This window comes from Equus asinus, chromosome 4 (genome assembly GCF_041296235.1).
Source record: "Equus asinus isolate D_3611 breed Donkey chromosome 4, EquAss-T2T_v2, whole genome shotgun sequence".
Taxonomy (NCBI): domain Eukaryota; kingdom Metazoa; phylum Chordata; class Mammalia; order Perissodactyla; family Equidae; genus Equus; species Equus asinus.
Window position 1 is genome coordinate 94,612,989 of NC_091793.1, and position 23,824 is coordinate 94,636,812.

The window sequence follows — 23,824 nt, forward strand, 5'->3', positions numbered from 1 at the left end:
GAGTCACAGCTGACTTTATACTTTTAATATATGTAATATCCTTTCAATATATGTAATATACTCTACAAATAACCTTAGCTTGTTTTTGTGGCTCTAAAATGGGAAAGGAATTAAAAATATTTTTATCTTCACTTGTAAAGGAAACAGTTCATTAGAAAAATTTTACAAGTATACATACATCTTCCCACACAGCATCCAATTCTATTGGAGGAGTAGCTTGTTTCAACATACTCTTAAATGCAGATTCTTTTCGCTTCATCTTCCGAGCCTCCTCTTTTTCTCTTTCACGTTCACGGGCTTCTGCCTTTTCTAGTAACTTTTAGAAAATCACATTTAATCAGTTATAATAGAACAATTATAATGTTAGCTGAAACAATTCATTATTCTTAATTTAAGTACTCTCCTATCATTTATAAATTAAGGGCCAATTTATAACACCAGTTAATTTGAGCAAAAAAAGCTTAACATCAGCCTATCATCTAAATACATTTTATCTTACCTGGAAAGACTGTCTACTAGTATGTAAAATCCTACTCATATTCCTTTATTTCAGTAGCCTACAACTTAAGTACTTTTGGCTGAATATATTAAAAACTGTACTATTAAACTAGTTGTTTATAATTAAAGATGATAACTTACACTATTGAAAGCCAACTTAATATTTCCAGCATCTAATGTGGTTGATCTTTTAGTTGAACTAATTATTGCCACAAAATCTTCAAAAGTGGTATTTACTTCAACTACAAATCCTTTATCCTAAAAAACAGAATTCTTGTTAATATTAATAACATAAATCAAAGGAGCACAGTATCAGTTTCTAAAATACACTATAGATTTAACAGTTAACAACAGTAAGTATACTACTTACCTTTAGAATGTCTTTTATTATTTTCTTCTCATCATGGTAACGTGCTTTAAGATCCTCAACATAAAACTTGAAAAGGTCAAGTGCAGTTGATCCTAATGAAAAAACTAAAGAAGTCAAAAGCTAGCTCTAACCAAAGAGCTGCAATTACTTTTTGTTTATAAAACAAAATAAAGCACCCCCCATTCCCCAACATAACCACCTTCCCCTCTGGCCCATTCCAACTACTATCATAACTAAATTAGGAAAGAAAAGAATCTCACCCGGCTGACCAAGCATATTAGTGAATCTAATGTCAGAACTAATTGTTGGATACAATTCCATCCAAGACGACATAGAATGCAGTTGTCCATGTTCATGCAGTTCATCTAAAAATATCTGGGGGGAAAAGAAAACTACATTATAACTTAAAAGTTTTTAAGGACATTAGAAATATTAGTCTAACATGAAAACACATGTTAAAAACATAGCAATATTTAAAACTCTTCTACCAATGTTATTCCAATATGTTTACGTGCAAAGAATATTTGCTCTTTGATGAAAGTAAAATCTGCTGTTAGGCAAAAAAGTATTTTGTACTTCAGAGAAAAGGACCTTTGAAAAACTTTATTAATCTTTCCAGGCTTCAGTTTACTGTCCCTTAAGATGGAACATCATTTCCAGTTTAAAAAAAATATATAAAGGTAAAAGTTAAAACACTGGATATTATCTATCTCAAATGATGAGGCTAAAGAATGTGTACATGTTTCCTGTAAAATATGTGTTCTGGGTGTTTTTATTTTTTATTTAATTTTCTTAACAAATGTGGACCTCTAAAAGAATATATAATTTTACCAAAGTGAGATGTAATAGGAGTCTGGGGAAACTAGGACTAAACCCCATATCTGATTTCAAAACTTCTTTCTTTTCTTTCCTATCACTATTATACCTTAAGTCTAAATATTTATATGCTTATTCCAATTTCTCTTTTTTTAATCTCTTTTTACTACTTTGACTTTTAGGGCAACATATTGGGACATAAACACTCAGCAATTTCCACATTTCCTACTTCCCCAAATTCTTAGGGAGTTTAATGCTACAAAAAAAATCCCTAAAGAACTACGGCCCAAAATGCTGCTCTTAGAATTTCTATACCTACACCATTCAATATGGTAGCCACTGGTCAAATGTAGCTTCTAAGTACATGCAATGTGGCTGGCTAGTATGAAGATGTCATCAGTATATAACACACAATAGATTTTAAAAATTTATTACAAAAAAATATTAATTTTTAAAAAGACTGCATGTAAAAATATTTAGATATATTGAGTGAATAAAAAATTACTAAAATTAGTAAGAAATTAAAATCATGTATGTGGCATACAAATTTTTATTGGATTGTATTGTCCTGAATAACACCAGACACCTGTAACTCCACATCTCTTCAAATAATAAGCATGTCCATACAGTCTTATATTTCCAAAATTCTTTTCTAAAACTTAGTATTTATCCTTTTGCCCCTACCTTTCAACATACATGGATTCCTATCTTAACCCACCCCTGCTCTGTGATCACCAGGTTCCTCACTTGCTTCCTCTTTCCAGTCCCTAAAAGAGCTTAGAAACCATCTTCAATAATGCTCTCCAGAATCTTAGAATCTACTCCACTCTATCATATCTGTTTTGCTAGCATTTGTGTTTCACTTCCAGGTTGCTAAGATCTGATAAAGTCATAGAATTTTGAGATTGAATCAATTTCAATAGTGAATCCCAAACCTGAGTAAAAATCAGAATCACCTGAGATTAAAAAAAAAAGGATTGAAATCCAGATATTCGTAATTTTACTTTTTTTTTAAAGATTTTTTTTTTTTTATTTCTTCCTTTTTCTCCCCAAAGCCCCCCAGTACATAGTTGTATATTCTTCGTTGTGGGTCCTTCTAGTTGTGGCACGTGGGATGCTGCCTCAGCGTGGCCTGACGAGCAGTGCCATGTCCGCGCCCAGGATTCGAACCAACGAAACACTGGGCCGCCTGCAGCGGAGCGCGCGAACTTAACCACTCGGCCACGGGGCCAGCCCCTCGTAATTTTACTTTTTAAAGATCACCAGATGACTCTGATGGAAATTCAGGTTTGAAAACTATTATGCTAAAATTGCACGGTTCTTACTCTCTTATTTACTAACCCTATCTTGGGGAAAGGGAGAGGAGCCTAGTCTTTTACATTATGGAAATGAAGCTGCTTCAAAGATTGCTGAGCTTGGTATTTCTCCCTCCCTTAGAGGAGAGGTTCCCAACCGTGGCACTAATGACATCTTGGACCACTTAACTCTTTTTTTTGTGGGGGGTGCATTGGGGGCGTGGGAGTGGGGGGCGGGGCTGGGGGGAGTTGTCCTGTGCATTGTTAAGATTTTTTAGCAGCACCTCTGGCCTCTCCTCAACCAAATGTCAGTAGCACCTTTCCTTGCAAATCATGACCATCAACAATAAACAAAATTGATAGTTGAATACCACTCACTGCCTCAGAGCCAATTCAATAATATTTCTTTTCCTCATCTCCTTCTTTCTTTTTGTCTCCTTCTATTTACCTTTAAACTATCTGGTCACCCTAACTTCCCCTACCATGCCAAAAGTAACTAAACACCTTAAATGCTACACCTAACCATATTTTTTCAGTCTCATCAAGACTCTCAACATTTTTTCTACTTTTGGTATGTTATTCTATCTCAGTGGTTCCTCAAAGAATCATTTGAAGGACAGGAAAAAACCAGATTATTGGGCTCCACCCCAGAATTTGATTCTTATTAGAAATGCAGATTTTCAGAACTCACCCCATATCTACTGAATCAAATCTAGGGGTGAGGCTCAACAATATGTGGTTTTAACAATCCTCCGAACGATCGTTTGGGAAACCAGTAAGATAAAGGACCCATCAAGAGTAGCAAATGTTAAGTTTTTATGCAATGAGGACTGAAATAACGCTATTGGCTATGGCATTTAAGATGGTTAGGGACCTTTGGCATGGTAAGGAGAGTGTTTTGCTTTTTTTGTGTGTGAGGAAGACTGGCCCGGCGCTAACATCCATTGCCAATCTTCCTCTTTTTGCTTGAAGAATATTGTTGCTAACATCTATGCCAATCCTCCTCCATTCTATGTGAGATGCCGCCAGTGTGGCCTGATGAGTGGTGCTAGGTCCGTGCCCAGGATCCAAACCTGTGAACCCCAGGCCACTGAAGCAGAGGGTGCAAACTTAACCACTATGCCACTCAGCTGGCCCCAAGAGAGTGTTTTTTAAAAGCTCTCTAAGTGATTCTGATGCACACTAAGTTTTGAGAACCAGTGCCTTAGGGGATGGCAATGTGCTCTACCTTGGACCAACCAGCTGTTACTACTTCAAGAAATAAAACTCTTATTTAAGCCACTGTAACTTAGCATTTATCTTAATACGGTTTTTAATGGTGGAGCCTCTGTAATTAAGACTGCATAGATTTAAATTCTGGCTCCACTATTCAGTAGGTGATTTGGGCAAGTCACTTCACCTCTTCAGAGAGCCCATTTCCTTATCTACATAAACGGACATAACAAAAATAGTACCTACTCTAACAAGGCTGTCACAGAAATTGAGAGATTATAAATTTAAAATGTATAGCGGAAAGCAATCAATTAACACTAACTGCTATTATTATAATTACTATGGAAATGTGCAATCTGGTGAAATATAAAATGCAAAAATTCACTGCTCCAAGATATTCTCCATAACTCAGAGAATAAAAGTAATACTTGGAGGTGAAAATGAGCCACTAGCCTATACAGAAAATAGGTAATTTCAACGCTTGTGTATAATGTTTAAGAATTATGGCCCATCCCCAAACTATACCACAGCATTCCCTACAGTTCTCTAGAGCTTAAAAAATCAACTAGTACTAATGACTCATCACACATAGTTTAAGTCTTTCCTCATGCTATTCCTCTTTCCCAAGTGACACCGTATCTATCAGTGCTCACCTTAAATACCAAATCTGCTACAGCCTTCTATGTTCCCCCAGCCTAAAATGGCTGCTCTCCTTGAGTGGATTCATAGCTAATTGCAGAACTTGAGTCAAATGTGTACAGATTCTCCACAAAGCAGAAGTTAATGATCTGGGATCAGGTGTCTCAAAATTGTTTATATCCTTGTTCAAGCTCATTAACCATAATATAAAATTAAGGTAAAAAAGATATTTTCTTATTACCTGAAAAGATTCTCTATTTTTACGCTGTCGTCTCCTTTCTCTCAGCAAACTCTTCTGTTTTTCTTCTTCTTCCTCCTTTTCTAAAGCCCGAATGTGTTCTTCAAAGCAAATTAATGCATCTTCTTTATCCATGTCTAGTTTTTTTCAAAGAAAATTAGAATGTCAAATATCAGTAAGGAAAGCAGTTTAATTATTTACATTAACTCCCTACAAATTTCAACTTCACCTCTCCAAAATACTTGTATTTAAACTCAAATATGACTTGTAATCATCTAAATAAGAAACATTTAAGGAAAATTACAAGATCTCATTAAATATAAGATACCCTGAATAAGAGGATAAAACAAAGACCATGCACATGATACAATTAATGAAAATAAAATTGTTATGACAAAATTTGTCTGCAATATCTGAATTACTCAAGATTTTCAAAGTATAGAATTCTAGGCCCTATCCCAAATCTACTGCAGCATGGCATTCAGAGGGATAATCAAGAAAGCTATAATTTAAAAAACAACTAGGTAGGTTAGAAAAAGACCAAAGTTGGGGAAGCTTAATGTAAGATAATGCTAAAACATTTTTTGCTTTTTGCAAATCTAAAGCCATTACCTCAAGAAGACAGTGTGAGTAAAATCTGGTAATTAATTAGGTTCTTACCAAGTCCTATAAATGGCAAAGGACAATTTCAAGTTTGACCTAGGATAAACATATTTCAAGGATTATCTGATAAGGCGAACTTTAGAGTTTTGGAAAAATATTATGTCCTGAATCAGAAAACTTAATTCAAAAGAAATATTCTTTTTGGAAACAAACAAAAACATTTTTTCAGAAAGGGGCAAACAATTTTGTAAAATTCACTTAGTGATCTCACAGTGATCTCAAAGAGAATTTCTTTGCTGCTGGACAGCTTTTTAGAAATTGTTTCTCCCATTTAGCCATTATTCTTACTCTGTAGTTCCTCATCTTCTGCAAAAGTTGGATTATCCATCAGATACTGCTGGGCTTCAGACCAAGTAGTAGAGTATGTTACGTTAGCCATGTTGTCAAGTATGTTTTTTAAGGCTTCCCAATTTCTCTTTCGCAACTGCTTTGCTTGTTCCTAAATCAAAAGTATGAACACATGTTTTGAAGTTCAAAGAGAATATAATATTGAAGTGCAATTAGTGAGGGTTTCTTTACATTCTAACTGATGACCAAATTTCAGATGTTACCTATTTACTTTAAATATCAACACTATTTACCTTTCCAGTGCTCTTGCCTAACTACTTGGTTTGGTACTTACCTTTAATTTCTTCACTTCTCTTCTAAAGCTGGAATCTGGAAACCAAGCCCCTCCCCAATGCCCCCACCTCCATAATCTCTCTTCCTATAACTATGCATTATATAGACACGGTGTAAAACTAAGGTTACTGGAGACAAATCACACAATGGGTAAATGCTAAGGTTGTCAACCACTTGCAGCTATGTTAAAATTCTTGTTAATAATGTTTTTATAAATCTCTTGCAGACTGGATAATATACAACTTAGTGCATAATAAAATAGACATGAGCAAAAGAAGTGTTTTAAAACACTATGCTACAAGTACATTTTAGTGGAAACAATTACACATTACTGCCCTTTTTGTAAAAGAATCATAAATAGATGCGTATGAGCAAAACTACTGAGTACTTTTTAAACCTAATTAGCTAAAAAAGTATCTTTCAAAGTGGGCATAAAACAGCCAATTAATGATAATTCAAGTAACAGCTGGATAAATCTGTACCTGTTATATCCACATCAATACTTACTGTAGGAGCTAACCACTTTTAAACCTAACTTCTAATAACCAGATCTGTGCCACATAAACTGGATAAACCAACCAACAGAAATGGACATGTTATAAGGTAACTCCTAATGAGAATGAAGAAACGTCTTGTTTTATCTATAAATACCAATAACTACGACTGAATAATACCTTTTCTTTTTTTGAAAGAAAGAATAAAACATCTTCATAGATTTCAAGACGATCACGTTCCGATATTGCATTCCAGACTTCCATCTCTCCAAACATTTGCTCTGCTTTTCTATTTGTTAAAAAAATTAAATGTTACTCTATATTATACAATAAAAGTGAATTTGAAGCCATTTTAATTTTATACTAAATTTAAAACCACCAAATGAACAATTTTTCCACTCTTAAGTTCATAACTAAGTATTATAAAGGAAACTTTTTGCATAGTTAAGAAAAAGAAAACAACAGCTTAGGCCTCCATTTCTCCTTAAGAGATAGAGGAGATAATTCCAACTTAGCAATGTTTTGCAGTCAAGACTATCTCTATTCCTACGGTAGCTACAGATTACGAAACTGCCCATGAACTAAATTATAGACTTCAAAAAGTTGTCAGAAATTTGGGTAAGACTGAAAATAGGACAACTTAAAGAAATAACGAAGAGTCCTTCACTAAGACTCTTCTGGAAGAGTGAGGAAAATCAAGAAAGCACACAGGGAAAATGAACTTAATAGCTTATTGGAAAAATGTTAATACTAATTACCCACAATTTTAAATAATAAAGCACTCTAAAAATGAAGAATGCTATATAAATGCCAAGTTTTCAAAATGCTATACTTAATGAAAATACCTCTTTCTATTCCACAAATATCAAAAATTTCAATCCTTATATTAGCTAGACAGTAGTCAAGCTTTGACTACTAAATCTCTCTCCTTTTTGTTCTAGTCCCTAATTAATAACTCAATAAGTCTATAAGTTAAATTCCACATTTAATACTGATTTATCTTGTACCTTATGAAACTGCTACAGTCACAACCATTTAGTTTTATTTAATAAGCATCTACTTTGGGTTAGTTACTGCACTTGGCAAAGTCTGACACAGTAACAGTGCGGTAAATAGACACCATGCACCACTAAAAATCTTACTTGTATCTGGTTGTGGAAGTCATTTTCTCATGGTTTTCAAGAAAACGCTGAAAGGATTCCTTAGCCTCTTTGTATTTTGATCTTGCTTCTTCTTTTTCTTCTTTCTCTGTCTGGACTTTATAAGCATTAAAGGCCTGCTTTTTTTCACTCAACTTTGCTAAAGCACTAAACAATAGAAAAATACCATACAAGAGTAAATGAAGGCAGGATGATCAAATGTTAGTGATTTGAAAAACAATACAATTGACTTCATTCACAAATTAAGAAAATTTCAGCCGGATATTAAAGATAAATGATTACAGAAAATAATTTCTACTTCAAAAATAATTCTAATTTCATCCATAGCAGAGCGCTCAAATTATATCACAAACTTTTTGGCTTTTTTGGTTCACACACATAAAACAACTCTATTATTATTCAAAATAACAGAAGACAATGGGAATGAAAAGTTATACTATTTAACAGTTTTGAATTTGCTAGGCTTGCTATGCTCAAAGTGAAAAGTAAATTAAAAAAATCACAGTATTACCTGTATCGTGGATCATTAATGATCATTTTCATAGCTTGCTCCCATGAAGCATTGGATGGTACCCGCTGAAAATCATTTAATAAAAAAAAATCAAAATTTCGCAAAAATATAGTTAAGTCATACAACACGAAACACAGTATAATACTCACTGCAAACATCAAGTACTTCCCTTTGCAGGAGTTTGAAAAAAGGTCTAAAAAAATAATTTCTTATTGAAGCAAAGCAAATCTGGGTAATATACCTATAGACTAAAAAGGAAACTTAAACTCAGTTCAAACAGAGCACAAATACTTTTTCTTAAGACTACTGATTAAAAGATAAACAATTTTTATTAACAAAAAATCTTAAATACTTAGGTGGAATGTACTATGTAGTACCTTGTACCCAACAGTTTTTTTGTGTTCAAAGTCAGTCTTAGAAAGTGTTCTTCAAAAAAAAAAAAAAAAAAAAAAGACATTTAGTGCATTTTCAGTTTATGAAATTAGTATTTTCAATAAAGGCTTCAAGGTACTGATTGCATTAAAGAGTAACTTAATTTACTAGACAATTATATATTTATATACAGTATATATTTACTTATATATTATATAAAAATCAGCAATATAAATACCTTTTCTTTCAATAATTCTTTAAATGCTTGCTTTGCCTCCTCCTTTGTATTCCAAGTGTACGTTTTCTTTGCTGGTTGGCTTTCCTCCTCTTCTTTTTTGGGAGTAAAACTAGAAAGAAATTTAAACGTTTTTTATAATTTAAGTAAACATTTGCTTCATTTAAAAAAATGCTTTATTATTTAAATGTTTGATTTTGAGCCAAAATTTGGCAATTTTAGAATAAACTGTCTCCTATATGAACCCTACACACTTACCTGAACATAGAACACTAAACTAAAACACTAGTTCCACTAAGTCCACAACTTAACACTTTTAAATGGCTTATAAAACTTATTCAATGCCTTCCTTTTAGTGCCTTAATGATCGAGGATTTGGGCAAATGTGCATAAATATGAAAAAGATGTAGAGGGGCCAGCCCAGTGGCACAGTGGTTGGGTTCATGCACTGTGCTTTGGTGGCCTGGGGTTTGCAGGTTTGGATCCTGGGTGCGGACCTACATGTGGCTCATCAAACCACACTGTGGTGGTGTCCAACATACAGAGTGGAGGAGGACTAGCACAGATGTTGGCTGGACGACAATCTTTCTCAAGCAAAAAGAAGACTGGCAAGAGATGTTAGCTCAAGGCCAATCTTCCTCACCAAAAAAAAACAAAAAAAAAAAAACAAAAAAAGATGTAGAGATCAATCTAAATCAAGGTTGGCAAACTATAACCCATGGTCCAAATTGAGCCTGCTGTTTCTGTACACACAGCTTTACTGGAACACGGCCATGCTCATGAGTTTACATATTGTTTATGGCTGACTGTGTGCTACACAGCAGAAGTGAGTCACTGTAACAGACTTTATGACCCATAAAACCAAAAGTATTTACTCATGGCAGTTTACAAAAAAGTTTGCCAAACAGTGATGTCAAACAAAAAAAAATCAACATATCCAAGATTTATCAACTGAACATGTTTGTGGGTCTTCATGAAATGAAAAACTTGTATAATACTGACATTTCTTCCTATATAAAAAGAAAAGAATGCAGAAAAAACAAAAACAAAAGAAACTAAGTCAAGTCTAAGCAGAATTCTGGAGTACTCATTATGAATGCTGGAGTACATATTCATAAAAAAATAAAAATATATTCACACCCTCTGAATGAAGTAACCTTATTTTGGGAAATTTATTTAAAAATGTCAAAAATATTGTAAAGAGCCTAGTCAAAAATTAACAGTTGTAAATGATCTGTATTACAGTAATTAAAACAATGTTATTCCAAAAGCTTAAATGTCTATCAGTAAAAGAACACTTAAATTTATATATATGTAAATAATAATAGGCCATCACTCAAAATGATGAAGTATGTATCTCTATCGATGTGGAAGATGTCTCTTATATTTTTAAAATATGTCTGCACAAATTTTAAATAAATAGAAAAAAGGCAGAAGGATATAAGTAAAATACTAACTTTTTTAAACTTCTAAACACCAGAAAAAATGAAAGCTATTTCCCCTTTGGGAATATACATAAGAAAAATAAGCAAAAGAATATTTACAAAAAGGGGTAAGAAGATGGAAGTATGAGTGATCATATCTGGATCTTGACATCATGGTTAGCACTGTTAAAGTCTAAGAAATACAGCTCGAGGTTACTTTTTATAGCTGTATAAAGCATAGCCACATGAAATATTACTAGATCATAGAGACACAAGTACATGCTAACTGTAAAGTGACAGATGCAGCTATTTTGCCTTATTAAAAAGTTGTACCAATTTAATCTCACTAACAGTTTTCCTACACCCTAAGTGTTATCTTAATTTTTGTCTACTTGATTTTTCCATCTGTTTGTTCAACATCAAACTACAGCACTTCCTTGCAGTGCTGTGCTGAGCCACATTTGAGACTGAGGCAAAAGACAGAAAATCAGTAATACTAATCCTGTCTTTGCTTAAAATTTTGCTATTTTATCAATCATGGACTTTTTGCACTGATTTTAATATTGCATCATAATATATCTTGATTACTAAGGTTTTTAGTATCCCCTTAAATCTGTGCCTCATCCTAGTCCGAACTCTGCTTCGTAAAATTTCTGTGGATTAGTTTTGCAACAGTTTGATAGTAAGGTCCCACAAAATTCAGTCTCAAAAATGATACAATATCTAAAGGTTTATGTTTTGATTCTCAAAATTTTTCTTTTTTTTAAAGATTGGCACCTGAGCTAACAACTATTGCCGATCTTTTTTGTTTTTTTTTTCTGCTTTATCTCCCCAAATCCCCCTGGTACATAGTTGTATATCTTAGTTGCAGGTCCTTCTAGTTGTGGCATGTGGGCCGCCGCCTCAACATGGCCTGATGAGTGGTGCCATGTCTGCGCCCAGGATCCAAACCAGTAAAAGCCTGGGCTGCCACAGCGGAGGCACGTGAACTTAACCACTCGGCCACGGGGCTGCCCCTCAAAAAATTTTTAAACACTTAATGGCCACTGACTAAACTGGCACTTTCTTGTATTAATGAAATCTGGTACTGATTTGCAGCAGACAAGATACTAAACTTACTCAGCTACAGTTTCCTGCTTAGATGTTTCTTCTCCTGTATTGCTGGATACTTCAACACTTGGATCCTGAACAGCAGGGGTACTAGTAAGTTGTGCTTGTTCTTCAGTTGAAATTGTTACTGTATTTTCATTATCTACAACAGTAGCAACAGTTGAAGTAACTTCAGGCTCAGGAACAACTGGAACAGTTCCACCAACAGTATTAGAAGCAGAGGTGGAAGCACTGGCATTGGCTGCAGCGGCGGCTGCTGCGGCGGCGGCTGCTGCTGCAACAACAGCAGCTGCTGCTTCTGCAGCAGCCATGGTGCTCATTGTGGTCGGAATTTCTGTTGTAGGAACGGGGGCTGCTGAAGTTGTGGTGCACTCTTCTTGCTTACTATACATTTAAAAAAGAGAAAACTGGTCATTTCATTACTAATAATCAGGAAGCCAAACAAAGCTAGATTTTAAATACCATAAAACCAAATGAATAAGAGAAACTGTTAAAAGGCAAAAAAGGCAGTGCTGCCAAACTACTAAGCCATTCAAAAGAGTAAAACTATATAATGAAAGTGGATTACTTTGATTTAATTCAGCAAACATTCGTGATAATGTATGACAGGCACTCATGCAACACTCTGCATTTCCAAAAGTCCAATAATTGTCTTCATTTACACAATGTCCTATCAGATTGTATTATGCCATAAAATTTGACCTATATCATAAATTTCTGTCAGAACTTTAAATTGCACCCATTTTACCTTTTAAAAGGAAAATCTGAGTAAACGAAGATATATAAAAATAGATATTTCATCCATGCCCAAATTAACTCAAACCAAATTCTGGACTTTTCTATAACAAAGTCCTCTTAATTCTTAAAGGATACAGTCCAAATTCAAATAATCACTGTCTAGTAAAGCATTATTTGTATATCTTGAGTAAATATCCTCCTTCCTGCCCCAAATCCTCTAAGGTCATCAAACCATCAGGTCTAACGTTAAATATTATTTATACAGAGTTAAAACAAGGGTGTTACAGTAACATTTACAAATCTGTAATATATAGTGATGTCTAAAACCGCTTACCCGCTTTCTTCAGCTTTGATCATTGCTATTAAAGAGAAAAAAGAAAAGTTACAATACTATATAGTTTTTAAACACAATCACTGAAAACAAACTTTAAAGGAGATAAAGAAAAGTTTCATACAATAAGATTTAATTTACCATCCTAAAAAAGAAAAAAAAACCTCCACTTTTACTGAGCAAATGCTTGCTCCAAAGTTCCAGGGAAGCAATTAAAGAATGAAGACAAATTTAAATAATACCAATTTTTAGGACAGTTTCTCCCCACACTGCTACTTTCCCAAAGGCTGCTTGGGCTACTGCAAAAATTCCCTGAAAGTATCTGCATAGTTCTGGAATAAAATAGTATTTTCTCCAGGGATAAAACGATTTGTCTTTTTTTTAAGATACTAAATTCAAAACAGAATCAAACTCATGTTATGAAATTCCAGCACATATATACTAGCATTGAGAGGTAGATAGATACTTATGCACACCAACTATTTGTAGTAGGGTTATATCAGAAATGAGCTTGATATTTCTTACTAAACTGAGAATCTACCTATCTACAATATCATCATTAGCCAATGCTAGCATAGAAATTTAAATTGAGCTTTAATGATTTAGACTCATTATTTCAGTTTTCATTCTAGTTAAAGGAAATTTTTCTTAGGGACAACAAAAATATTTCATTTACTCAGCATTATTAGGGAATGAGGTGCTCCATGTAAGTGATGGTATAAACTTCACTCTATGAAAATAATTTAAAAGCTTATCCCCCTTTAAAGGAAATCACTTGTGAAAATCTGTCTGGGATGGCTGACCCTTATATTATGTTTTAAAGGAGTCATCACTACTAAGATAAATTAACATATTTTTTGGAGAAAATGATGATATAAGCCAATGAGGTGACAAAGGAAAAGGTAAACAAATTTAAGACTGCAGGGCTTTTAAGAAATTTTTTTTCTCTCTTTCCTGTCAGTTGTTATTCCACATTGAAGACTACTTTATTAGGCCCATTCTCCTACAATCTGTTGCTTCTAACCTGATATAGTTTATGACACCAGATTTTATTAGAAGCGAGAGAAGAACTAAATTCTCAATTCTAACTCATAATCACTGCTACTTTAAGTCCTGGGTTTTATATTAAATAGTATATCTAGGTTTTCAGGGTATTCTGAATAGCTGAAGATGTTGAAAAATCTTCCCTTTGTAAGCGAGGCATGATATTTTGTTTACTTCAATTCTCCCATAACAAATATTTGCTATTTAGCAATGTTGTGCTAAAATAAAATCAGCATTCAATGTACAGTCTGACAATATATTGACAAAATTTAAACTAATAAGGATTCAAGGTTCTCTGCTATCTGCTAAATGGATTAAGTCACATATTCCATGTATGCACCAACACTCACAGCTCTATTTGGAAATATTGTACATGACGTCCTTGTTCAATTTCCCAATGGTAAATGTTTTTTTTTTTTTTTTTTTAAAAATCAAAGTACAACTTTAAAAGGTATAAGCTCATTTATAATATAACCCTTAAATGAAAGGAATTCACTGAATTAGAGATTTCTCACTGCAGATTTATCCAATCATGGTTAGTGAACATTAGTGACATACTCTAAAAATGTTAAATAATGACAGAAAATGAATTATCAAAGCAGCTCACCATGCAGGTTTGATTTTGTAATAAGACTTCCAGCAACAATGGTATTCTGGTATCCTAGTTTCAGTGGAATCAAATCAAATAAAAATCTATTTAAAATCTATAGAACTGAGATCTAGAGCAACAAGAAAACTGTTACACCATGTAAAACGTTCTAATCATTTAATTTTTAAAAATAAGGTGTTTGTTTGAACAACCCTATTTATGAAGGATTAATTCTTTCAATGTGAATGACATAGATATGTAAAAAATTAACATTAAAAATTATTTTTTCCTGTTTTACCTTCAAGATCCTCAAGTTCTTTAGGTTTGGCCCAGCGAGATTCTTTTGTTTGAGAATTATAATAATAAGGTTTTCCAGAGTCAGATTTGTACTCCTTCCAGGGGCATTTAGACAAAAGTTGCTAAAGGGAAATAAAAACCTTCAGTTAAGAGTAATATAATTAGAATCACTCATCATTCATATCACCATTTTCACTAGGTATTATCAATCTATACAATTCTAAAGCTTATGAGATGATGGTAATATAAGCTACCAATTATAAGATACGAAGTGATGTTAAATATATTATTTAATCTGTAATATAATATTGAAACATTTGTACAATTGTTCCAAATTCATATGGTTACTTAGAGAAAGTAATTTGTCTAAGGTAACTATCTAATAAGGGGAGGAGGCAAGACTCAAAACCAGGTCTTTCTGAATTTCAAATCTTACATGCTCTTGCCATTTATACTCCACCACAAGTAAAAAATCAGCATCTATATTTCAAAAACAAGACTTCTCAAATACTAATGTAAGTAGGAAAAACAAAAATTATGAAAAAGCAAAATCTGGTTTAGTCATGCTTAGATTTCAGTTTCTTGATAAATAATTTCTTACAAACCTATGTGAATTACCGTACGTAAGAAACAATATAAGTATGATATATTTAAAACCTAATCTATAAAATCAGTTAGGGTGGTATGAGAATGCTATTGAAAACTCAAATCTAGACAGTGTCTTGGGCAAATATTTAATTGAAATAACTATGTCGGTACTGGGATAGGCACAAAACTATAATATCTACAAACCTCCCCTGCCAAGTACTGCTGTGCATATTAGTGTGGTGGCCTGGAAAATACTTTTACCTCCTCAAATTCCTTAATTAACAGGGGAGAAAAAAAGATGCTGCCAACTGAGAAAAATCTTAAGTATAGTCTGAAATGCCAGATCAACTCTTACTTAGGACTCCAGATTTCCTAATTAAACCACAAGCAACATTGCTTACTCAGTATACTCCTTCAATCTGTCCTGTATATCTGGATATTTTGAATGGCAAAATTTGCAACATAAAATTAAACATACATACTTTTTGTGGGGCATTTTCCAAAGAGACAATTTCCCACTCGAAGAGAAGGAAGTATTTGTACATGTAATTTAAATTCATCTCCATTACCCCAACCCCATTGGAAATGTTTAGAAACTTAGTGGGAGACATTTGAAATCACCCAGGTTTGCTATAAAGAAGGAAACAATCTGAAATGTGAATTTACAAAATAAAGGGGAAGCAGAGAGATAGTCCTTTTTTTCTTCCAATTTATTCTTTAAATCACCCTTCTTAAATTGATGGCACCCAGCCAGGGTTCCTGAGCAGGGACAAAAATCAGTAAAATAAAATTAGTCTATCAATAGAAAAGAATGAGTTTTATCTGTCTTTTGCTGATTCATGTGACTGTATTAACACTTTTCTCCTCTGAATGCCTTTGTAGCACCCTTTTCTGAGATATAAGCAGTACAATTTTTTTGGATAGTCCATTACCCATAAAATCCTAAAAAAAATATGTGCCAGTCTACTCAACAATCGCTAATTTCCAGCCCTCAAATTTTTACCTCAGCAGGTGTTTTAAGATCATCTGGTTTCTCCCAAGTAGACTGTTTTGTTTCAGTATTGTAGTAGTAAGTCCTTCCATCAGGTGATTTATGTTCAGTCCACATTGACTTCTAAAGAAAAAAAATCACAAAAAGATTTAAATTATGTAACAGTGCCACTGACAGTGAATATCAGTATCATTAGTTTCAAAGCAATATACAAAGAAATTAAAAGTCGGAAATGGGCATACATTTGACAGTTTAAGTCATTTAGAATAATTCATCATTATTCTATGAAGGTAACTGGAAAACAGAAAATTCTGAAGACACTTCAAAAGCAGCATGGACCAATTCAAGTTTTAGGATTTCTCTCTTCTATAAAGTCTCAGAATTATAAGGATATGACTGCTCTCTTAATAACTAGTCTCTAACTTACGCACATAAGACAAACTTTCATCAACATAAAACCTATGCCTTGTGGATAAAAGAAAATATATGAATTAGATGCTAATATAGTATAGGTAGATTAATCATGAGCTCAACATCTCTAATCCAAAGAGTATTTATATCAAGTTAGGTAAAGCTTTAAATTAACATGGCAAAGATGCAGCTGTCAAAATTAGAAAGGATGACTTTTGGATGACAATCAGAGTTTAACAATCAACAAGGTGAAACTTAATAGGAACAAAATGTGAATCTAAATTCCTCACCACAAGAAAGGTGAGATAAAGTTTTATGTGAAACTTGCTTGATATAGCATATTAAATCCACTCTTGGGGTCCAAAAGAACTACTAAGAGCCTACTAAAATGTGCTAGTAAAATTTCAAGCATCAACAGACATGATCTCTCAGATAAAGGTTGGTTAAGAGTTTTACAAGATTAGCATACATACATGCACGTGCACACACACACAAAAAATAATAATAAAAGGGCTGGGAGGAAACTTCGGAAGGTGACAGATGTCTCTGGTCTTGATGGTGGTGATAGTTTCACAGGTGTACACTTATTACCAAATTCATCCAGTTGTACACATTAAATAGGTGCAGCTTTTGTATGTCAATCATACCTTAATGAAGTGGTTTTAAAAAAGCAGTTTTACAAGGAATCATGAATGAATGAATTACTGGATGAGATCAAACATACTAAGTTCAGTTCTGGGCACCAGATTTTTCAGATGGTAACAAACTAAAGTGTGCTTCAAAGAGTTACAGACATGACCTATACCACATTTCTTCAAATCTAAGATAAAACATTATTGTACATAACTCTAGAAAAGTAAAATCACTGTCAAACTATCTCATGCTTTTTACCACTCAGATTTCACATTAAACTTTTTGAAAAGATTTACTTTTACTGAGACATTGGTTTTATCACATATCACTTTTGTGAATACATATAAAGAAAAACAGGCAAATGAAATGGTTAAGCTATTTTTTAAACTTCATATTAAGAACAGTTTTTGTATCTCAAAATTTTGCTGATGTCCACTATATTCCATACAATATCATCCTCTGTGGCACCAACAATGTCAGGAATGCAGCATTTCTTTAAAAGAAAAAACATAAAATAAAACCACCGGTATTGATTCTTAATTTTCTTCTGTACTTATTTAAAGCTCACCTACCTTTCTTTCTTCCTTATCAACTTTATTGAGTAACAGAGCAGACATACTTTTGATTCCTGCTTTGGGAATAGGGCTAAACACATGATCCACTGCTTTTCCTCTCTCTCATCATAATCATTTTACTCCTAGCTCATATAAGAGTGCTGTTCCATTATTTCTGGGATTTTCTTCCAAACTACTGACATTCGTTCTCCTGATGTTGGCACTTTTGCTGTTTCACTATGCACAACTAAGCCATAACTGCTGCCTGGAGAACGAAGATCATAAGACACTATGGATTATAGGATGCATCCCAATTTCAGACTTATTTAATGGTGAAAATAAATATGCTAATTGAAAACTAGCTAAATTAAGAAACATTCGCAAAACGTGGGGATGGAGGACAAGAAAAGATGACTTAAGGAGCACAGAAATCAATGTAACTTTAACAAAAAACGAGGTAAAATGATTATTTTCCCTAAATTCTAAGAGAATTAGAGTTAATGTGAAGAAATTATAGCCATTAGAATTCAAAGAAAGCACTTGATAAAATTTGAGCTGTTTGATAACAAAATGATTGGCCCTTCCCATAGAAATCCATTAAGTCATCTGACACTACTATTTACACAATAGATTTCTGAATGATGTAGCAGGATAGTTAGATAATTCCAAAGGGTATTAAATTCTTTAACTTGCTTCTAGCACCTTGTATAGGATATGACAACTATAATCTCTCTGAAGCAAAATTAAATAGCTCTGTAAAATATTTAGCTTGCTGTCACTCATCTATTTATTATAACATATTCTAATCAAAAGGTGATGCAATTAGAGACATATATGGAAGGTTTAAATGTAATGAGTAATGCTTTATATCATAAATTAAATGGCATTAAGAGTTTTCTATTTCTTTATTTTTAAAAAAATGAACTCAGTAGCATCTCAGAACTGCACTATCTAATGAAAAGTCTACTATAAGTTCCAAAATCACATTTAAACTTCTCAAGTCACATCTGCTAAAAGGCATCAAGGAAGAGGAAGTTCACCAGAAATAAACTTATGAGATCATGGAATAAAAAAGAAGGGGCAATGTATACTTGACCAAGTAATGGGGAGAAAGAAGGGAAGTATACAAACCAGTAAAGCAATTTAGTAAACAGTAAGCAATTTAGTATTCACTGTCTATTACTTTATTTGAGTCTTACAACTAACACTACAAAGCAGGTACGACCATTTTTCAAGTACGAAAACCAAGACTTAGGAGGGTTGCTAACTGGTTCATAGTGTTTCAGGAAATAAATGATAAAACTAGAACAATTAGTCATCTCTGTCCTAAAGATCACATTTTACCCACCCTGAATTAATGTTTCATGCTTGCTGTATTCAGGGACAGTCTAATTATCAATAAGGACAGATAAATTCCTGATTAACTACTTACTATTAAACCCTGTGCTAATTGCTTTGCATCAATTCTAAGTTAATTATTTTAATAACCCTATGAGGTAGTATTTATTATCTCCATTTTATAGAAGAGAAAACGGAGCATAAGAAAGTAACATGCCCAAGGTAACATAGGTGGCTAGTGAGTTCATTACAACATTGTCCTGGCTCAAACTAAGGTCCTATTAAGGAGGAAGTTCCAACTCTTTGCATTGATAGAAATCATTCCAGACAGGAATATAAATTCCGCACTAATGTTTTAACTAATATACTAAATTCATTTATACAAGTCAATTCTCAAGTGAGAAAAATGATTTATTTGATAAAGTTTTTACTCCTTTGCCTTCAAAGTATCAAATGTGCAACTTGAAGTAAAACTGTAGTTTATCTTGCTTCTTGCCAAAACTAATAATTAGTATTTTAAAAAGAAAATTTAAAAACAAATGTATCTGAACGTTGAGTATAACACGAAAAATGGCATAAAACATTAAGGGATATATCAACAACTACAACTAGAAAGTTATCTTCATAAGATAAAATATGACTTATGCAAGGAGTTATTAAGTACTGATAGTCATATTAGCATGGTCTATTCACAAAACTTATTTTCCTATAAAATTACTATTTTTGTTTTAAACACAAGTCCTCTCCAGAGCCATAAGCAAATGCTGCTTATCAAAGACGTAGACTGCCCTTGCAGAACTGGGGAAAACCTAACAAAGACTTGGATGTGTATTTTGAATGGGCTAAAGCCACGATATTACTTTTAACCTTAAGGTTAGTTGCTTTGGGACCTTGCAGGAATTATTAAGATATTCCTTGCAATGGAGCTTTAGTATTACTCTGCACTTTTCTCACAGATGACACCATTCCCAAAATTATTTTATTACTGAGACATTTACTGTACTAATAAAATATTGTTGACACAAATGGCAGTTCTGGGGAATCAAAAGTTAAGATTTTATATTTGCAAAATGAGAGATTAAAAAATCATTATCCTATAAATATACAAAATACCTATAGATATACCTAAAGACAATGTTGTAATGAACTCACTAGCTAGCTATGTTACCTTGGACATGTTACTTTCTTATCGTATATCTTTTGTATATCATATTTCTTTTGTATATCAAAAGATACACAAAAATCTGCCACAATCAGTAAGACAATCTAAAGGAAAAATAAACACGGCCATTAACAGAACTCAATACAAATAATATAATTAGACGTTCAACTTCATTAGCAAATCAAGGAAGCACACATTAAAATGAAAACTACTTTGCTCCTCAGATGAATGACAAAGAACAAAGACTTTAGTATACAATGTAAAAAGGGTGTGAAGAAAAGGGTACTCTCATACTGCTGTTGGGAATGAAATTAATATTATTTCTCTAAAGGGCAATTTAGTAGATCTTATCAAAATTTAAAATTAAAACACAATCTCTTGATCCTGAAATTTCACTTCTCAAAATCCCATTCACATAGTTTCAAAATTGTACAAGGATGTTCTCCACAAGACTACTTGTAATGGTGAAAAACGAGAGCTAATTCAACATCCACTCAGAGGAAAACAGTCCAAATATGACCCATTTGTACTATAGACATAGCTTATGCAGATCTATTTTTAATATAATGGAAAATGTATTGAGATGCAGTGTTAGAAAAAGAGTAAGACCTTGTAACAAACGATGTAGTGAGAAAATATATGCAGAACATACTTCAAAGGCAACTCACCCCCACCCCCCACAAAAAACCTAGGTATAAGGAAAAAAATGCACATATATTATTATCAAGAAAGCTAATATACTTTCCAGATTCAAAAAGGCCAGTTAACAATTGGGTTGTGAATAAATTCAGTACACTCAAACTTAACTATGTATATGTAATACAAATATATTCATACAATGTATAAGCTCAAGTGAATCAAACTGAAAGAGGAAAAAATGACTAAATCTAAACATTAACTAGGTAGAAAATCTCACAACTCTAAATAAGGAAAATAAGAAGCCAAAATAAAAGATCAGAATTGAGGAAGAACATAAACACAGACATAGAACAGATTTACAACAAATTTCAAAATCTAGAGGAAATGACTTCTTTGCAAATTACTTTACTTAAAATTCACCCCAGCAGAAACACATCACACTCGAATATTCCAATTACCACAGAAGCAAACAAAAGATACTCAATCAGACAATTTTACAGCAGAATACTATATACAATATTTAAAGAACAGAAAAATACGGTATCATTGTTTCAGATCACAGAAAAAGATGAAAAGCTCTTTAATAAACAAAACTCAGTAAAGGTACCAAAAAAAAAAAAATCAGGAAATGTTACTTGTGAATATAAATGTAAGAATTTAAATAAAATATTAATCAAAAGAATCCTGCAATGTATATACACTTAACCAAGTAGAATTTATTGTAGAAGTGCAACTTGTGGTACAATATTGGGAATCCATAAAAGAAATTATTTCTATTAACAAATGAAATAAAAACCAATGACAGACTGGGTATGATCAAATCACATCCTGAAAATTGTGACAATTCACCAATATCCAAAATATAAAAACAAAAATCCTCAAATAAAAGAATAAAAGGAGAAATATCTAAACGGTAAGGGAAATTTTTCAAAAGCCAATAAAAATCATTCTAAAGCCATTCCCATTAAAATCATGGCCAAAACATGAGTCTGCAATCACTATCATTCAACAAATACAGCATGGCAATAAAAATGAAATGACTAATATAAATATGGGGAAAGAGATAAATTCTCTTGCTTTTACTGCTGAAGACTCAAGTGAAATCTAGTTTAAAAAAACAGCTATTCTAAGTATCCAGAGAATCTGATAATAAAGCTGGCTAAAGATAAATATACAAAATTTCTGAAGTGACATAACTAGCTTGTAATAAAAATGGGAAATTGTTTTTTTTTTTTTTTTTGAGGAAGATTAGTCCTGAGCTAACATCCGCTGCCAACTCTCCTCTTTTTTCTGAGGAAGACTGGCCCTGAGCTAACATCCATGCCCATCTTCCTCTACTTTATATGCAGGACACCTACCACAGCATGGCTTGCCAAGCAGTGCCATGCTTGCACCCAGGATCCAAACCTGTGAACCCTGGGCTGCCGAAGCAGAACATGTGCACTTAACCGCTGTGCCTCTGGGCCAGCCACTATCATTTTCTAATCTATCACTTAGATAAAAAATAGACAATATCTGCACAAACTGTCACTCATAGACTAGAATCTTACCATTCAGTAAGTCAACGGTCAGTATTCAAAACATGCAGAATGTGTGCACATAATCGCTGTGCCACCGGGCCGGCCCCGGGAAAATTATTTTTTTACAGTAAAACAAGTTTTTACAAGGCAAAAAGAAATAAAAATATCTTTTCAAGTTAAAGATTTTAGTACACCCCTCTTGTTAGGTAGATCAAGCAGATGAAAAATATGCCACGATACAGGAATAACAAAATAAATTAACAGTACACAAAATATTCGTAAAGATTGGTCATAAAACAGAACATAAATGAAGCTTTAATAAACCACAAAGAATCAACATCTTATAGACTGTGCTTTCTGATCATAATGTAAAAAAGCATACCTTACAAACATTAGTTACCCACAGACACGATCCATGGAAGAAGTAATTGAGAGGCTGGAAGTCATTAAAATTAGAAATTTCTTCTCTCCCAAAAACACAGCCCAGAGAATGAGAAGAAAAGCCACAAACTGGGAGGACTTATTTACAAAAGACACATCTGATAATGATAAAAGACTTATCCAAAATACAAAAGAACTCTTTAAACTTAACATTAAGAAAATGAACCCAATTAAAAAATGGAAAAAGATCTGGACATCTCACCAAAAAGACATAAAGATGGCAAATAAGTACATTAAAAGATGTTCAACACATCATACATTATTATGGAATTGTAAATTGAAATAACAAGATCCTCTAAACACATATTAAAAAGACAAAAATCTAAAACACCTACAACACCAAATGCTGGTGAGGACGTGGAGCAACAGAATTCTCATTTATTCCTGGTGGGAATTCAAAATGGCACGGCCACTCTGGAAGACAGGTAGTTTCTTAGAAAAACCAAATACACTCTTATCATGTGACCAAGCAATCATGCTCCTTAGTATTTACCCAAATGAGTTGAAAGCTTATGTCCATATCAAAACCAGCACACAAACGTTTATTGCAGCTTTATTCATAATTGCCAAAACTTAGAAGCAACAAAAAAGTTTTTCAGTAGGTGAATGGATAAATAAACTGTGGCACATCCGGACAATGGAATACTATTCATTGCTATTATTATTATTTTATTCAGTGCTAAAAAGAAATGAACTATCAAGCCACGAAAAGAAATTGAGGAAACTTAAATGCCTATTACTAAGTGAATGAGGCCAAACGGAAAAGACCACGTTCTATATGATTCTAACTATACGACATTCAAAAAAAGGTAAAACTATGGAGACAGTAAAAAGATCAGAAGATTGCCAGGGGTGGGAGGTGGAGATGGGGAGAGGGATGAATAGGTAGA

General features: G+C 33.2%; 1 protein-coding gene across 9 annotated transcripts in view; it reads right to left on the reverse strand.

The window, feature by feature from the left end:
- Nucleotides 1–23,824, reverse strand: part of PRPF40A (pre-mRNA processing factor 40 homolog A) — a 54,131-nt gene that overhangs the window by 6,553 nt on the left and 23,754 nt on the right. For 3 of the 9 annotated variants that reach the window (XM_014831170.3, XM_044768900.2, XM_070507774.1), the window contains 15 exons: nt 16,249–16,359; nt 14,659–14,779; nt 14,379–14,432; nt 12,731–12,755; nt 11,668–12,042; nt 9,128–9,236; nt 8,518–8,582; nt 7,989–8,153; nt 7,027–7,135; nt 6,020–6,170; nt 5,072–5,205; nt 1,129–1,243; nt 869–972; nt 640–756; nt 179–316 (listed from right to left, as the gene is read on the reverse strand). In XM_014831170.3, the coding sequence (XP_014686656.2) occupies nt 179–316; nt 640–756; nt 869–972; nt 1,129–1,243; nt 5,072–5,205; nt 6,020–6,170; nt 7,027–7,135; nt 7,989–8,153; nt 8,518–8,582; nt 9,128–9,236; nt 11,668–12,042; nt 12,731–12,755; nt 14,379–14,432; nt 14,659–14,779; nt 16,249–16,359 (1,893 nt within the window). The remainder of the gene's footprint in view (nt 1–178; nt 317–639; nt 757–868; nt 973–1,128; nt 1,244–5,071; nt 5,206–6,019; nt 6,171–7,026; nt 7,136–7,988; nt 8,154–8,517; nt 8,583–9,127; nt 9,237–11,667; nt 12,043–12,730; nt 12,756–14,378; nt 14,433–14,658; nt 14,780–16,248; nt 16,360–23,824) is intronic. The other 6 variants (XM_014831171.3, XM_014831169.3, XM_044768903.2 and 3 more) reach the window with 3 other exon arrangements.